Here is an 18,854-nt window from a genome sequence, read left to right on the forward strand (position 1 = left end):
CATTCACAATGGGAGGGAAGAAATGCAAATTAGCTCTTAACAAGCTTTGCCTCTAATGCCACCAGTTGTAAGGCAGCTATCCTATAAGTCAATATTCAGCTCTTAAAATAAGTCTTGAGACATGACTTGGATATTAAATAAGCCAGCACCTCATCTGCACAGGGCCGTCTTTACCAAGGGGCAAAAGGGGCAGCTGCCCTGGGCCCAGTTGCTCCTGGGGGGCCCAAGGCAGCTGCCTCTTGAGCCCTGCTAGCTACTGCCCTGGGTGTCAGGCTGTCGGCTACACAGGCATCATGATCGTACTGTGTTAATGATCTTAATTCCAGGACCTTAATGAGTTTTGATCTAGGACCTTAATGACATCATTACCATGTGACCAGTAACCTAGCAATTACTGGTCACATGGCTATGAGGTCATCACAGGTCCTGTGGAGTGTTGCAAAAGTTAACTGTGGAGCTTTTTTGTGTAAAGATTACATCAGAAAAAGGTGACAGGGGCTGTTATGTTAATATACTGTAAACTACTGTATAGTGGGATGCTGTATACTGTGTGGTGGGCTGTATACTGTGTGGTGTGCTGTATATTGTGTGGTGGGCTATATATTGTGTAATGGGCTGTATATTGTGTGGTGGGCTGTATACTGTGGGGGGGGGGTGGCCTGTATACTGTGTGGGGGCCTGTATACTGTGTGGTGGGCTGTATACTGTGTGGGGGCTGTATAGTGTGGGGGGGCCTGTATAGTGGGGGGGAGTGCTATACTGCTGTACTGTATAGTGTGGGGGGCTGTATACTGTGGGTGCGGTATAGTGTGGAGTGCTATACTGCTGTACTGTATAGTGTGGGGGGCTGTATCGTGTATAGTTTGGGGTGCTGTATACAGTGAGGTGTTGTATACCGTGAGGTGCTGTATACTGTGGGCTGCTATACTGCTCTACTATATACTGTGGGGTACTGTATAGTGTGGGGTGCTAAACTGCATACTGTGTGGTGCTGTATACTATAGGGTGCTATACTGCATACTGTGGGTTGCTGTATACTATAGGGTGCTATACTGCATACTGTGTGGTGCTGTATACTATAGGGTGCTATACTGCATACTGTGGGGTGCTGGGGTGCACTGTAACGCTAGGGTGAGCTGAGCCCTGGTCTCCTTCCTGCAGAGCGGTGCCCACTTCCAGCCTGAGCCCAGCTGCCCAGAGCACTGATCCTGAGCCGCTGGAGTCTTCAGAACTGGAATTATTTACAGTCATTCACTGGACTCTACCAGATGTGTGGATTTTTTGTGTGTGTGTTGTGGTGGAGGGTGTGATTGCATGCTAAGGTGTGGGAAGGCGGGATCCAGGGGGCCCAAGTAAATTTTTGCCCAGGGTCCAATCAATATTAAAGACAGCCCTGCATCTGCAGACAGCTGTTTCGGGGTGATTGCCCCTCATCAGTGCAGAGCAGAGAGTTTTGGCTTAACTGGGTAGGAGGCCTGTGTCCAAAACAGCTGTCTGCAGATGAGGTGCTGGCTTATTTAATATCCAAGTCATGTCTCAAGGCTTATTTTAAGATCTGAATATTGACTTATAGGATAGCTGCCTTACATATGGTGGCATTAGAGGCAAAGCTTGTTAAGAGCTCATTTGCATTTCTTCCCTCCCATAATTCCAGAGGAGCATGCATGGCCTAAAAGTCTCCTCACACTGATTAAGGTGCTCTCTCCCTAAGGAGAGTTAGTTTTCCTCTTTGTCCATTCACAATGTCATGCTCTTCCAGAGGTTTTTGTAAGATTATTGGGCAGTTTCTCTGCCTACAAGATATTTACACAACTGCTTGGTTTACTTTTGCAGTTCTCAAAACTGAATTTGACTCTGCAGAGATCACATGCCTCTTCTTCAATAGCAAAAATGTTATAACATGAACTGAGTTGAGAAAAATACCTTAATCCTAACTTCTACAAACCTATGAATGCAGAATCCACCTAATCAAACTAATATGAAAAGTTAATCTAAAATCTTCATCTACTTGCATATTATAAGTTATACCAGCAAGAATTAGTCTTTATGTAGAAAACTATGACTTAAATCAAGCCTTACTGACTAGTGATTTAAATCGTGATTAAAATCAGTTTGATTTAAATCAAATCCACCCTGATTCTGTATCCTGTCCAATCAACTGAGTTTACCACAGGTGGACTCCAACCATGGTGTAGAAACATCTCAGATGATCGAGGTAAATTGGGGGCCCCAGAGCTACATTTCTAGTCATAGTTAAGGCTTTGAATACTTATGTACAGGTGAAAATGTACTGTAGTTTTCCCTTTTTTAATACATTTCCAGAAAATTCTAAACTTCTGTTTTCAGAGTGCAGATTGATGGGGTCAAATTTAAGAACTCAACATAACAAAATGAAAAAAATGAACGGGTCTGAAGACTTTCCAAATGCACTGTACAGTACATTCTATATATTGCAGTGTAATATGGATCAGGGAGGTGATGCTAGTATTTTACACCCAGTGAATTATTTTATAATTTAATAATTTCCTGGACATCGGCATCTGACGTTTACTCTGCATGGTGGAGGCTCCTGTATTTAAGCTCTGGTTGCTCACAGGAGGGGAGCGTTACTCAAGCACTCTGGGGGCTTTATCTTGCCATATTTGTCAGCTTAACACAAGCAAAATTATTTGTGATGTTTTTGCTAAAATGATTGTGTAGCTGTCATTTTTGGAGATTTATTAGCAATGAAATGAAATAAAAGTGCATGTCTTATTTATACTTGAAATATTATAATCTACTGCGCACTAAGCGCCCAGTCATCCAAACCACATAAGTAATGATATATAGACGTGGTGGAGATTACACTCCATGCCAGACTAATAATAATTGGCACGAAGATGCTCTATTGTTTATTAATCATTTGTTGTGATCTAAGGAGGGTCAATGCTTATATGTAATGTGTGTTGGTGTATGTATACATACATACATACATACGCACACATAATATATAATAAATGTATATATATTTATTCATTTTCCCACCCTCTGATCGAAAAGTTCCTTTACCCCGAGCACCTAATGGTCTAGGACAAGGGAACTGAACCATCAAGGTGTGGTTCAAATCTGGACCATGGCTGCCAGCTGACCAGATCTTTAGTCACAAATGCATTAGAGGTGGGCAATGTCCCCTCCAGTGCATCCACCAGTGGCCCGGCATGTACTTTCTGCTCTGAGCTGCTTCAGCACCCAGATAAAAGACCAGGTCCTGTCTGGGAAGGGGGGGCGGGAGTGAAAACCAGATACAACCGCAGTGAGTCTTGAGCACAGAAAGACACAGGGGTGAGCCTGGTGTCGCCCATACTTAGATTGTACATATCATTGTTGTGGTGGCTTTTTGCAGGTAAGGCTTAAACCCCTTCTACCCCCAGGCTAGTTTTCACCTTCTTACCCAGGCCTATTTTTGAAAATTTTACTTATCTAACCGATTCAGAGATTGTTTTCTGGTGACACATTTTACTTCATTTACTCCCTTTATTTATTTTTAAAAATTACTTAAAATTTGGAAGAATTCCCAATTTTCTAAATTTGAATTTCTCTTTTAAGACAGATAGTATAGCTCATAAAACAGTTATCAGTCAACACTCCCCGTATGTGTACTTTATATTGGCGTTACTTTGTAAATGTCATTTTAGTTTTTTAGGCTTAGAATTTTTTAGAAGCGTTTTTTCAAATTTATAGAAAATTTCCCAAACAATTTTTTTAAGCAGCAATTCAGTTACAAAATAATTTTGAGGGGCTTACGTAAAAACCACCCATAAATGACCCCATTAAAAACTACACCCCTCAAATTATTTAAAACTGAAGTTATAAACTTTAACCCTTCAGGTGTTCCACAAGAAATAAAGGAAAATGGAGGTGAAATTTTAAAAATGTCATTTTTAATATATTTATTTTTTGCAGATAATTGTATGCTAATACATTTTATCTTGCAACATAGTAAGGGTTTACAGCAAAATCTCAATGTTTATTACCCTGATCCTGCAGCTTAGGCTACATGCACATGACTGTATGCCATCCATTTTTTGTTTTTATTTTTTGCGGATCCATTGTAACAATGCCCAAAATGGACAAGAATAGGACATATTTTAAAAAATTGCGGTGTGACGGAACAGACATACTGATGCGGACAGCACACCGCATTTTTTGCAGACCTATTGAAATTAATGTGTCCGCTTCCTATTCACAAAAAAAACTGAACGGACACAGAAACTAACAACTTTCGTGTGTATGTAGCCATACAGAAACATATGTTGTCGTAAACTGCTCTATGGGCAGTGGCAGAAGGGAAGGAGCACCATATGGTTTTTGTAAGACAGATTTTATTGAATTTTTTTTATTTGTTTTTGGGCACCATGTTGTATTGGAAAATACCCTGAGGTACACCTACAGTGGAATACCCAAAAAGTTACCCCATTTTGGAAAGTACACCAAAGAACACAAAAGGAATTTAGTAAGGGGTGTACTGAGCACTTTGACCCCACAGGCGTTTTATGGAATTTAGAAACACTTGGCTGTGAAAATGGAAAATTTTATTTCTTCCAATAAATAGTTGTTTTTGATCACTCGATATTACGCATTTTGTGAGGTTCGTTCCAAAAAATGACTGTTGTGGCACTGTTTTTATTTATTTCTTTTTTACAGCTTTCATCTGACAGATAATGTGATATTTATTTTAGAGCAGGTTGTTACGGATGCAGTGATGCCTAATGTGTCAATTTATTAATTTTTTTCTTAAGTTTTAGACAATAAAAGCATTTTTGAAAAGAAAAAATCTTGTTTGTGTCTCCATTTTCTGAGAGCCTTAATTTTTATATTTGTCTTTCAGGCAATTTGTCTTATGTGGGGGCCCATTTTTTGTGGGATGAGGTGACTTTTTCATTGGTACTATTTTGGGGTATATATGACTTGGCACAGTTTTTACCTGCATTGATCTGACAGGGTAGATCCTGTGATATTTTTATAGAGCCGGTCGTTACGGACGCGACGATACCTTATGTCTATATTTTCTTCCTAATTTTTTACAATTTTATATGACTTAATTATGGAAAAAGGGCGCTTTTTCACTTCGAACTTTTATTTCTTTATTATGTAAAAAACCTTTTGCCTCAGTTTGGGACTTCAACTTTTGGCTGTCTGATCCCCTCTACAATGCATTCGAATACATGTGCCTGCCTGCCTGTGAGAGCCAGGTGGCTGGGTCTCACAGGCTTCTGTAGAAGTCAAGCCCTGATGCCTGTGAGAGTCATCGTGCTACCTTCCCAGCCATCGGGTACCTGTCACCGCAGTGCGGGGACCCAATTGGGGACTGAGAGAGAGCTGCAGTCTGCACTGCTGCATGCTGCGGTCAGTGCTGACTGCTGCATAGAAGTGGTTAATACATCGGCATTGGTGTATTTACCTATACCGGCGTATATAGCAGGGGCTCGGCTGTCAGGAACAGCTGGACCCCTGCTGCTCATTGAGCAGGAGCAGTTTCTGCAAGTCACGTCCTGCAGCTCCGTACATGTACGACGCTGGTCAGAAAGGGGTTAATAACGGTCTCCTGATCAGCTCGATATGCGAGATCCTGGCCTCCTGTCTGCGCCCCAGCATCTCACCTTACAGTTTATCATACTTATGTTTCCTCATCTCATTATCGCATCATCTGCCCAAAAATCCAGTGATTCTCAGTGTTCCTGTGTTTACTTCCCATAGGATGAACTATGAAGCCTGCTCCCTTTTACATCTTGCCGTCTTTCCATTTACTTTAATATCTCCTTTTTTCTTTTTTGTCCCATAAAATGTCGCTGTCACTTCATATTGACCCTTTGATTCCCCCTTTCTTCCCTTTTGTTGTCTGGGGTCTGAATAGCTTTAGGTATCTGGTTTGAGGTGTAAAATCATTTTAGTGGTCTGTAATGGGATCTGATTAATTTTAGGGGTATGGTCTGGGGGAGGGGTAGCTATTTAAGCATACCTCGGTGGGTGCTCATGCTTCTTACATGACCGAAGACGAGAAGTTTTAATGCCCTTGAGTCTCTGATTGCTCTGAAGGCTTCCCAACCCCCACCCCTCTGCTCTGAGCGATAGCTCTAGTGCAGTGATGGCGAACCTATGGCACGGGTGCCAGAGGCGGCACTCAGAGACCTGGAAACAGTCTATGGTGTACCAGTATGCCTTAGACTTTTCCTGCTATTCATCAGCGCAGGGCGCACTATGAACAGCACAGGCAGCGCACTGAATGTAGGCAGGCTATTATAGCTAAATGATAAAGTACATGGAAGATATACTATACTGGACTGTAGGATTCAGGTTAAATTGCTGTGTTGGCACTTTCAGATAAATATGTGGGTTTTGGGTTACAGTTTGGGCACTCAATCTGTAAAAGGTTCGCCATCACTGCTCTAGTGTCTAAACAGGAGATTGCTAGAGCTGTCACTCTTATTGTTTTATTGAATTATAACACTGTGTACAGAGCAGCAGAACATGTTAGTGCTATCGAAGGCTACTTTTACACTAACACTTCACATCTCCAGCAGGAACAGCCTGCTAGAACTGTCTGGATCAGGCATTATTGCACTGCTGTTTTAGTCTGGCTGATTTACGGCATATTTGCAGGATGGCAGCCAGATCTCCGCTGGTCCCCATTATAGTTAATGGGGCCGGTGGGCCCTGCCGGAGATGTCAGGTGCTACTGTGGAACGAGCCTGTGTATGGCTGTGGTTGTGCCCAACATCCTGAACCCAACTGTTCCTCTGAATCCTTAACCAACACCCATGTTCCTCAGGCATCATAAGGAAGCTTTCCCCATCTCTCTTTGCATGAACAATAAGTATACAATAATCTATATCTTCCTGTTCGATTTGGCATAAACTTGTATACTTAGCCGTATCTTCTTGTCTACCACTTACAACCGAATTCTGCCTCCCTCAATCTCTGAATTTTCCATGTTTTTTTCCTACTGTCTTGGTACCGCGACTAAGTGTCTTTTTTCCTCCTACTACACCTGGGGTAGTGACTTCAGGCTTTCCTGTAGGTAAGTTCATACCACCTTGCAAGAGCTAAAGGGATTTTCCAGAATTTGATCCCTTTTTAATTAAAACCCAAGCCTGTGATACCTAATGAAAGAATCATACTCATACCTGCTGCACCCTTTCTCCATTCGGCGATCTCTTGGTCCATGGTTTGGGTACAGTTGGGACATGTGTTCTGTTGAAGTCAATGACTGGCCTCAGTAGTGACATGTCCCCAAGCAGCACATCACTTCTGAGTCACGTGCAACCAGTCATTGGCTGTCACACATGACCCTGTCCGTAACCTAGCTGGAAGTACCTAAGCCAAGCACAAGAAGATCACTGAACGGAGCCAGGGCACTGGACCAGAGCGGTTGATAGCAGTTGATTATGATTCTTTCATTAGGTACAGTACCACACATTAGGAGGTCTAATTAAAATGGTACCAAATCCTGGAAAACCTCTAAAGTCACATAATCCCTTCTACTCCCTTGTTTAGCTCTAACAAAATCTGTTAATGACCTGTTGGCTCCAGATCTCCTGTTATCCTTGTTATGATAAAAATGGAACTCAATTATCATATTTATTTTAGTCGGGGTGGGCAGAGGAGGTCCATCTATTGTCTCTTCCTCATGAAACCATCCCCTGTCCTTAAACAGTAGTGGTCATGCTCTGTTTTATAAAGACAGTCTACTTCTTCAGCTTCATGTTCTATGTTGACCGATTTTTTTTTTTTTTTTTTTTTTTTATGCTATGTGTATTTTTACATACAGTTTTACATTGGCTGTGAGTAGAGTACTTATTTAAGATTCTAATTTTTCTTTAAGTTGATAACTAAATAATCGTCTTGTTTTGCTTTCTCAGCATACCCCAGCCAATGAAATATAGATCAGACATGAAAGAGAGGGAATGTTTTTTGCATACTTGTGGCTATTTTGGTAGGAGTGTGGAAAAGTAATATTCCTTAAGAAAATACCCTTACACAAAAGAATGTGCAAACTAAACTCTGTTCAGGCAACCGTTCTTTGTTGGTATGTTAGCAATGATTGCATTTACTTACATCCCATTCCTGCCCGATATCAGCACAACAGACTATAAATGGTTGTACTTACGGCTGAAATAGACATTACTTAAATCAATAGAAAATATAAACCGCATTCCTAACAACGGTATCTTGTTTGCTGTAATAGATGATGCAGCTTTTCAAATAGTATTGATTAAACGTTTAAAAAAAAATGCTACTGCCTAGTATGTTCAGCTCTTATGCAGGCCCATAGTTACCGCCTACATACAAACCTATGTGTAGCATGCTCCTGTAGGTGGATATTTCTCACCCTCAGTCCTGAGAACTGCAGAGGTATCTGTCATGATGGGGACTGCTAAGGAGACACAGGCACACAGGATAGAAGACTGTGTTAAGGGACTAAGGGTCTTTTGACATAGGTCGAGTGCAGCCTATAAGCATTCTAGCAGTATAGGTCATCAATATCAGATCGGTGGGCCTCTGACTCCAGGCACCCTCACAGATCAGCTAGTTCAAAGGGCCAGAGCACTTGGTGAGCGCCACAACCACTTCCTTGACCAATGATGTCACATTCATTGGTCACATGGCCTAGGCGCGTTTCCAATGGATGGAGCTGTGCTTGGTAAGCTGCGAGGAGGCACCGCAATAGCTTCAAACTGCTGATCGGTGGGGGTCCTGGTAGTCATATCCCCACTGATCTCATAGGTCATCAATAATAAAAACCCGGAAAACCCCTTTAAAGAGTTTCTGTCATCAGAATTAACCCTATTAAACTGGCTGACAGTGATGTGCTAATGTCAGCAGACCCTAACTACTATTTTTATGCTTATGGGTTCCCCGGTTACTGCACAATTTTTACTTTGATTATATGCAAATTAGCCTCTAAGAGTTGGGGGGGGGGGGCGTTGCTGCTGCTCCTAGAGGCTCCGTTCTCCTATCTCAAGTCACGCCCTAAAGTCCTTGATTGACAGGGCCAGGCAGCGTTAGTCTCCTCCTGACGGCCCTGTGTGCTGGGACTGCGCAGGCGTGAGATGTATCCAGCGCACAGGGCTGGCAGAAGAAGATGAATGCTGGCCCTGTCAATCAAGGACGGCAGGGCGTGAATTGAGGTGGGAGAACAGAGCCTTTAGGAGCAGGAGCAACCCGCGCCCCCTTGTCCTGGAGGCTAATTTGCATATCGTCAAAGTTTAAAATTGTGCAGTAACCGGGCAACTATAAGCATAAAAATAGTACAGTTAGGGTCTGCTGACATTGGCACATCTCTAATGTCAGCCAGTTTAATGGGGTTAATTCTGGTGACAGAAACCCTTTAAAGGGAGGTCTGTCAGTGGAAATTCACTTAAAAAAAAAAAAAGGCATAAAGCATTGTTGGGCTAGCTCAGCTGAATGTAATGATACCTTTCATTCAGTTATCGGTTACTTCATTCTGGAGAAAAAGTACCTTTAATCCATATGCAATGAGCAGTTATGGCTCCTTTCACATCACCGTTTCTCCTTTCCGTTCTCTGGCTTCATTGAGCAGCAAAATGGAAAGGACTGATTCTGCAGATAACCGAGACCTAACTGAGCGTAACGGAGCACTCAGAATATGATTTTTGAGCGGAGACGAAAGTCCGCTAAATAGATTAAAATGAAGTTATGCAAAATTCTAAACACAATATACAACACAGGGAGAAATATCTGTGCAAACAATACCAATACGATAAATGCACCTGTAAATGAATGCTTCCAGAATGATCTTGCCCAACCCTGATGAACGAGCTGTCTAATACGTTTTTACCAGGTGCCGTCCTTTGATAGCGATAAAGGAAACGCATTCTCTTGTCGGGATTGATCAGATAAAGGCAAATCCTCATATTGTAGTTGCTTAGATGAGGTAGAACCTAGAACCTACAGCGCCCTAATAGAAATCCCTACCTGATGTATGGCTAGGGGGCAAACGGTCCCTGCCTAGCAACATACAGAGCACCCGCACTATCAGGAACCTGTCCCTCTATGGGGCCTAAACCTCAAATCTGTCCCTCACTTATGTCCCGACATGCCATGTTTCGTTCCACTGGGGGACTCTTTAGGGGCAGTGAAAGTGAAGATTGCAATTCAAAAAAGGACACTAACAAACAAAACTAAAGTAAATTCAAAAATGCCCCTTTGGGCTAAACAAGTCCTCTCATGGATTTAGAGCAATAAACAATGTATTTAAGGCTGTAAAGTTTTGATATAGCCAATACAGCCCAATTGCCGTAAAAGGACAGTGATCCTATGCGAAATAGCAGAACTATAAGGACAGTGGTCTAATCATAATTGCTGGGGGGTGGGGGAAATGTCCCCACCGTACCACACAGTCTCACTGCTGGTGCATAAAGAGAGGGGACAATCCACTCAACCTTTGCAATATTGGACCTCCTCTTTCTCCTACCAACCCCTCCCTCCCCTTCCGGATTAACCAGGTAGGGGAAGTACTTTTTCTCCAGAACGAAACAACAGATCCCTAAATGAAAGATAGCATTACATTACATTCTGATCTAGCCCTACAAGACATGGTGCCTGGTTTAACGGTGAATTTCCTGTTGACAGACTTCCTTTAAGAAAGACAGCCCACTGAGCTCTGAATTTGCATGTCAGATAAATCTGGGCTTAGAGATAAAACAAGCACTGCAGAAACCATTGAAGTGCATAGTGTAAGATAACCTGTCAGTGTAAACACATTCATGTCAAAAATGTATCGTTTCAGATGCAGAACATTGTAACTCATCGTAGATCATTTTTTTCTCTAGTCAAATATATTTTAAAAGCTACGAACACCTTAGGGGGAGGGGCATTTTTTTTGTTTTGTTTTTTTACTGATGTCATTTTGGACTAAAACACTAATTATAGATAAATTCTTATCAAACCTAGGTCTCATGCACACGACCGTATATATTTAGCGGTTCGCAAAAAACGGATCCGCAAAAAATAGGTATGATGTCCGTGTGCCTTCTGTATTTTGCTGAACGGAACAGCTGGCCCCTAATAGAACAGTCTTATCCTTGTCCATAATGCGGACAATAATACGATTTTCAATTTTTTTGCGGAACGGAAATACGGACAAACGGAATGCACACGGAGTACCTTCAATATTTTTTGGGGACGGACCCATTGAAATGACTGGTTCCGTATACGGTATGCAAAAAAATGGAACGTACACAAAGAGAAAATACTTTTGTGTGCATGAGCCCTTATAAGAATATGGCTTAAATGAGTGTTTATCAGCTGTCGGGACTTCAGCCATCCATTTTCTACATAGCCGCCAGCTTCAGTTTTACACTTAGCCTGTCATGTTGCTGCTCTAAGATACTCTAAAGCAATAGTGAAATTTAATCCTGTACGACAAAAAAAAAAAAGCAGAACATTTTAATAAAGACCAATTAAAAAAAAAAATGAGTTTTAACCCAAAACGAGTGAAATGCAATCAGAAAAAAAAATCGCCCCTGAAGAATACCTTTAGGCCGCTTGCAAATGTTACAGGTTCCCTTGCAGAAAAAACGCAGCATAGTACAGCATATGAGACTGCACAATTCTCATGTACACTTTACGGAATTTGACCTGCTTTGCGGGTCTGCGGTTTTAGCTGCAGATTTCATTGTTTTCATTCTTTTCAATGGAAGGGTGAGATCTGTGGGAAAACCACAGATTGCAGATTTTGGTGCTGATATGGCGCGGAAACGCACATAAATCCACACGAAAATTTTTGCAGGTCTTATGTGCGTCCACCCGCACTCATGTGCAGGTGGTCTTAAAGGGGTTCTGCAGTTGTTTTAAACTGATGATCTATCCTCTGGCTAGATCATCATAATCTGATTGGCGGGAATCCGACACCCGGGACCCCCCGGCGATCAGCTGTTTGAGAAGGCAGCGGCACTTGCAGTAGCACCACAGCCTTCTCGCTGTTTACCGTAGGCCCAGTGACGTCACGACTAGTATCAATGGCCTGGGCGGGGCTGAGCTCTGTTCATTTGAATGAAGCTTAGCCCCGCCCAGGCCATTGATACTAGTTGTGACGTCACTGGGCCTGCAGTAAACAGCGAGAAGGCCGCAGTGCCGCTGCCTTCTTAAACAGCTGATCAGCTAGGGTCCCGGGTGTCGGACCCCCGCCAATCAGATGCTGATGATCTATCCAGAGGATATATTATCAGTTTAAAAAAACTACAGAACCCCTTTAATGAACTCTGTAAACAGGTTATCTAGGTGAAGTAGGTGGTTGACAAATTACCGTACAAGACAGTTAGATCATTTCAGGAGCCAGTTTTCTTTTAATAGCCAGCAAGTGCCAGTGCACTTAGATACAAGCATACAATTTTTTGTTCGGTCGTGCAGTAAATGTTTCTGAAAAAATAACTATTGTTTTTTTATATCATGCCTCTCTGTGACCAATGCTGCTGCTGGTTTTTATAGCATTACTGGCTGTGTTTTATCAGTGTCATCGGTCAGTCTTAGTAAGTTATCTTGAAAACTGTTATACAAGCAAATATATATATATTTATATACAGGTCCTTCTAAAAAAATTAGCATATTGTGATAAAGTTCATTATTTTCTGTAATGTACTGATAAACATTAGACTTTCATATATTTTAGATTCATTACACACCAACTGAAGTAGTTCAAGCCTTTTATTGTTTTAATATTGATGATTTTGGCATACAGCTCATGAAAACCCAAATTTCCTATCTCAAAAAATTAGCATATTTCATCCGACCAATAAAAGAAAAGTGTTTTTAATACAAAAAAAGTCAACCTTCAAATAATTATGTTCAGTTATGCACTCAATACTTGTCGGGAATCCTTTTTGCAGAAATGACTGCTTCAATGCGGCGTGGCATGGAGGCAATCAGCCTGTGGCACTGCTGAGGTGTTATGGAGGCCCAGGATGCTTAGAGAGCGGCCTTAAGCTCATCCAGAGTGTTGGGTCTTGCGTCTCTCAATTTTCTCTTCCCAATATCCCACAGATTCTCTATGGGGTTCAGGTCAGGAGAGTTGGCAGGCCAATTGAGCACAGTAATACCATGGTCAGTAAACCATTTACCAGTGGTTTTGGCACTCTGAGCAGGTGCCAGGTCGTGCTGAAAAATGAAATCTTCATCTCCATAAAGCTTTTCAGCAGATGGAAGCATGAAGTGCTCCAAAATCTCCTGATAGCTAGCTGCATTGACCCTACCCTTGATAAAACACAGTGGACCAACACCAGCAGCTGACATGGCACCCCAGACCATCACTGACTGTGGGTACTTGACACTGGACTTCAGGCATTTTGGCATTTCCCTCTCCCCAGTCTTCCTCCAGACTCTGGCACCTTGATTTCCGAATGACATGCAAAATTTGCTTTCATCTGAAAAAAGTACTTTGGACCACTGAGCAACAGTCCAGTGCTGCTTCTCTGTAGCCCAGGTCAGGCGCTTCTGCCGCTGTTTCTGGTTCAAAAGTGGCATACCCGGGGAATGCGGCACCTGTAGCCCATTTCCTGCACACGCCTGTACACGGTGGCTCTGGATGTTTCTACTCCAGACTCAGTCCACTGCTTCCGCAGGTCCCCCAAGGTCTGGAATCGGTCCTTCTCCACAATCTTCCTCAGGGTCCGGTCACCTCTTCTCGTTGTGCAGCGTTTTCTGCCACACTTTTCCCTTCCCACAGACCTCCCACTGAGGTGCCTTGATACAGCACTCTGGGAACAGCCTATTCGTTCAGAAATTTCTTTCTGTGTCTTACCCTCTTGCTTGAGGGTGTCAATGATGGCCTTCTGGACAGCAGTCAGGTCGGCAGTCTTACCCATGATTGCGGTTTTGAGTAATGAACCAGGCTGGGAGTTTTTAAAAGCCTCAGGAATCTTTTGCAGGTGTTTAGAGTTAATTAGTTGATTCAGATGATTAGGTTAAAAGCTCGTTTAGAGAACCTTTTCATGATATGCTAATTTTTTTTAGATAGGAATTTTGGGTTTTCATGAGCTGTATGCCAAAATCATCAATATTAAAACAATAAAAGGCTTGAACTACTTCAGTTGTGTGTAATGAATCTAAAATATATGAAAGTCTAATGTTTATCAGTACATTACAGAAAATAATGAACTTTATCACAATATGCTAATTTTTTTAGAAGGACCTGTGTGTGTGTGTGTGTGTGTATATATATATATTCTTGAAACTATTTTGAGGACAGCCACTGGTATACATGTAGAGCGGGAGTCCCTTAGCAAAGATAAAAAAAAATCGGTTTAGGCTCCTTTCAATGACACCACCACATTCCTAATAACCTGAGAATGAGGTTCTGGGACCCTTATCCCATTTTCATGGCTTGAATACAACTGTAGAGAGATCCCTGTGTAGATTCTCATCCCCCATTAAAATGTGGTGGGGGATAAGAACCTGCCCCCTCACCAGGAGCATAGATTGCCTATATAGCGTGTAAGGAAAGTCATCACCCCATGAGCAAAAATGGGTAGCTGCTCTGGCAAGTCCACTGTCTATCCATCTTAAATATTTTTTTATTTAGCTCAATTTAAAAAAAAAAGAAAGAAAAAAAATAAATGCAATAAGAATCTTGATATATCAAGTCTTTTGACACTTAGGATTTAGCTCTACTTGACATATAACTGACATGAGACCTCACAACATAGAAAAGATTGACTTCTATGTCACGAGGGTATATTTCATACATAGAAGAATGTAAAAGAGACACTTTCCTGCAGAAAAATGTACAATAATTGAAATTCGCACAAAATATTTTGTGGCAGATCTCTATCCAGCATCTGCAAGTGTAGGTGTTCTGTCTGTTATATTGATGTCAGTTGTCATGGTGTCCACTGTTGTTCATCCTTGTTGCCCTGGGTGCATTCTCTGTTTGCAAGTTGTTGCTGGAAATGACTGAAATCCTTCTAGCTTTTATATTCCTTCTTTTTTGGTATGTGCATTTCTTATTTTATCTCTGCTTTTGCACAGTTTCTCTCCTTTCTCTCTACTATTGATACTTTTTCCTTTCTCTCTGGTCTTGCTCGTTATCTCTTCTCGCAGCTCATTCTCGTTCTCTCTTTTCTTGCTGCTCTTGCTCCTTACCTCTCCTTTCTCACTGCTTTTGCCCGTTATCTCTCCTTGCTACTCATTCTCTCTCCTTTCTATCTGCTCTTTCTCATTATCTCTCCTTGCTCTCCACTTTGCTTGTTCCCTCTCCTTTCTATCGGCTTATTCTCTCTCCTATCTGCTCTTGCTTGTTCTCTCTCCTTTCTCGCTGCTCGTTCTCTCTCCTTTCTATCCGCTCTTGCTTGTTCTCTTTCCTTTTTCTCTGCTTGGTACGCTCTTTCACTCCTCTTTTTATTACACCTTCAACTCTTTTTCCTGTTCCTCAAACCATTCATGAACGGTTGGCAGTGTCAACGGCAATAGCCATTAGAGAATACAGTTGCCATGAATGCGTAACCTTGGTGTTCATGTTGAAGTAAACATCCACATGTATGCTAGGACCCAAGCTTTCCCTGCAGAACATTGCCCAGATGCATCATACTGCCTCCACCGACCAGCTTGCCTTCCTCCCACAGTGAATTCTGGTGCCATCTCTTCCTTGTGTAACTGACTCACCTGGACCGGTTTTCAGCTGCACAGCCCCATACACAGCAAGCTGTAATGTATTGTGTTTGACACTATGACATCCAGAATTAACTGTTTCAACAATTTGTGCTACAGTAGCTCGTCTGATGCAATCAGGCTTGCTAGACATATTCCACCAATTATCTAATGCATATGGGTAACTTAACAATATTGTGATTAAAGATGACCTTTCACCTCTCCTGACATGCCTAATTTAACAGCTACTTGCATTCCCCATCTAATAACAATTCTGTAACATCTATTCTTATGTCTGTATGTTGTGCCATTCCTGTATTATTTCTACTAGAAGTTATGAATGGATTGCTATTAGCCTTCAGTAAGGGTACAGGGGGGGGGGGGCTAACCAGTTGGGGGGGGGGGGGGTGTATCTGCACAGACTGACTCTATCCAATCAATGCTGCCATTGTCAGACTGTGCAGGTACACCCCCTCAACTGGTTACCTCCCCTCTGTACCCTTACTGAAGGCTAATAGCAATTCATTCACAACTTCTAGTAGAAATAATAAAGGAATGGCACAACATACAGACATGAGAATAAATGTTACAGAATTGTTATTACATGGGGAACGCATGAAGCTATTAAAACAGACGTGAGGAGCGGTGAAAGGTCCTCTTTAAGTCTTTGTAATAGAGACTTCTCATGTTATGTTAATAGTCTTCGCCGATAAGATGTGGTCTGTCATTCTACATTGAATTATTGTTATTGAAGATATTTGGCTCATTTACTCCTAAAATTCTTTGAATTTGGATTAATTGGTTCTTTTGATTTGTTTTGTCAGATCAAAAAATATTTTGAACTTGAACCACTTGCACGAGGAAAAAGGTGGATCCTTCAGCCGACATCATTGGAAAACATGGAAGCCGTAAAAGACAGCTTTTCAATGCTAATAAATTTACTAGATGAGCGAGAACTTGAACCAGTTCAAATTTAAAAGACCCTGGAAAAGTGAGATCATCACCCTCTTACCAACAGCTGCTTCTGCTGCAAGAGTTACAGGAGATGAGTGATGTCGTCAAGCACGGGTCACAGTCACTCTTGTGTTTTTTGCTGCCTTACATCCATGTTAATCTACATTTTCTTTTACTGGTAAAAGTCCTGGATGTACAAAGTATACATTAGAAGAAAGAATACTGGAGGCCTCCATACTTTTCCAGTAGTATTAATACCTATGGGTTATTTTTGTTCTGTTCCGCTTTATCTTTGTGATACTTTGGTTACTATTCACTTGACAGTGCACTATATTCCTCGAAGAAGAACAAAAATTCTATCATTCTTAACATGCACTTACCATCTGCAGAGACAGCCATTTACTGTACCTACAGTTAGAAACGTATCAGTATCTTCTGAACTCCTGATTTTGTTGACTTTACCTCCAAAACTTCAACCTCTAACTGCGTTGTATGGTATAACTGACTACACACTTTGATTATTGCAGCATATGTTGGATGTGTTTATAAATGTCAGGTGATTTCTTCAAAGCTATTAACACCTTTGGCATAATTCTTTCTTTTATTTTTGCATTCTACTCATTTTGGGCTAAAAATAGTTTTTGCAATTGTTTTTTATTAAAATGTTTCAGCAGTTTTTGTGATACATGGGTTAAATTTCAGTCTATTTGTAAACTGTCTCTTTCCAGTGATGACGGGTAATGTATAGCTCTTATCTGTGATCTTCTGACTTCCTAAGCACACATTTAAACCATGTTCTTATAAGTTTGATCATTTAGCTATAATAGTGTTTGAGGTCAGGTGATAAGAGCTCTACATGATCCATCATCTGAGTAAACAGAAAGTGACAGTCGGCAGATACACTGAAAGTTAACCCGTGTATCACAAAAACTGCTGAAAATTTTTAATAAAGTCCAATTTCAAAAATGATTTAGCCCAAAATGAGTAAAATTCAATCATAAAAAAAATTGTCCAGAAGGTGTCCACAGCCTTTAACTTTGTTGTGACCATGAGACGATGGTGTGCCATGTGGCCGAGAACCATGTTCTTCACCTGCATTTGTTTTGAATTTGCGTCAGTTTGCTGTAAACCTCATGCAGTTCTTGTCTACCCGGCATACTAACACCCGCAGCCGCAATGTCAGGACCGAGCCTTAGGGGCCAAGCTTGGGGTATGGCTGGGTTTTTAAAAAGTTGATATTAATCTTGTTTTGGAATACTACTGATTTAGTGCTGTCTATACCCAAGTAGGGTAGTTGAATTTAGTCCATTTTTTTTAAAACTAGTTTTTACTTGCTGCTCCTAAACGCCATAATATATTACAGTGAAAGTTTTGTCGTCCTATATATGTTTTTAATTTAAACACAGCCAAGTTTTTCCACTAGGACATATAGTTGTAAATAGGTGGGTTAGTTAGTTTTTGTCTTAGGTTTTTAATTGTTGACAATTTTTTTTTTTTTATTCTTTTTTTTTCATAATTATTGGATTATTGGCAGTAAGAAGATTAAACAGTATTATGGTAAATTTACTATATCTGTGATACATCATTATTTTCCATTATAAACACTACTTTTAATATTCTGCTGGCGGGCATTTATATTAAAATATAAGGATAATAAAAATAAAAAAATATATGAATGAATGCTATAAAAATACAGCAAAAAGGGACCTAATAAAGTAGTTCCATATACAATGTTGCAGTGATTGTAATATTAATCTTGTAATATTAAATTTTGTAGTCCTTTTTTTTTGTGAGGGTCGTGTCTTTTTTTAATATTTTTTTTCCTTTTAGAAAAATGTAACTATGAAAAAAAACATTGAAACTGAGCAGCACAAGGTATTCACTGGCCATAATACAACTTCTTTTATATATTAATACTTTTTTATTCATTATGCTGCTAATATGAGTTTGATGAGAAGGAAACCTTTTTTATAATCAACATCATTATACGTGGACTTCCTTTTTTTTTTTTTTTTTTTTTTTTTTTTTTTTAATGAAATTGTGATTTGATAAAGCTTAGCGACCTGTGAAATAGCTTTCAGATTTTGTGTTGTTTTTTTTTTTCATTTAATTTTTTATGCGTCTGCCCTTACACCATCTTGAACTTGTGACTGCTTGCAATATTGTATTATAGTAGTCACAACAAAAACACTATCCATCAGTTGTCAGCAGCAGCTGCTCCTGACAAGCTTCTGTCTGATGCCTAAAGCTTTGCAACT

The 18,854-nt window shown here is 40.8% G+C and overlaps 1 protein-coding gene across 3 annotated transcripts in view; it reads left to right on the forward strand.

Annotated features, from left to right (window-relative positions):
* ARL15 (ADP ribosylation factor like GTPase 15) overlaps positions 1-18,623 on the forward strand; it is a 277,051-nt gene extending 258,428 nt beyond the window's left edge. For all 3 annotated transcript variants that reach the window (XM_044292592.1, XM_044292593.1, XM_044292594.1), the window contains one exon: positions 16,467-18,623. In XM_044292592.1, the coding sequence (XP_044148527.1) occupies positions 16,467-16,619 (153 nt within the window). In that variant the 3' untranslated portion in view covers positions 16,620-18,623. The remainder of the gene's footprint in view (positions 1-16,466) is intronic.
* Positions 18,624-18,854: the final 231 nt, after the last annotated feature.

This window comes from Bufo gargarizans, chromosome 1 (assembly GCF_014858855.1).
Source record: "Bufo gargarizans isolate SCDJY-AF-19 chromosome 1, ASM1485885v1, whole genome shotgun sequence".
NCBI lineage: Eukaryota > Metazoa > Chordata > Amphibia > Anura > Bufonidae > Bufo > Bufo gargarizans.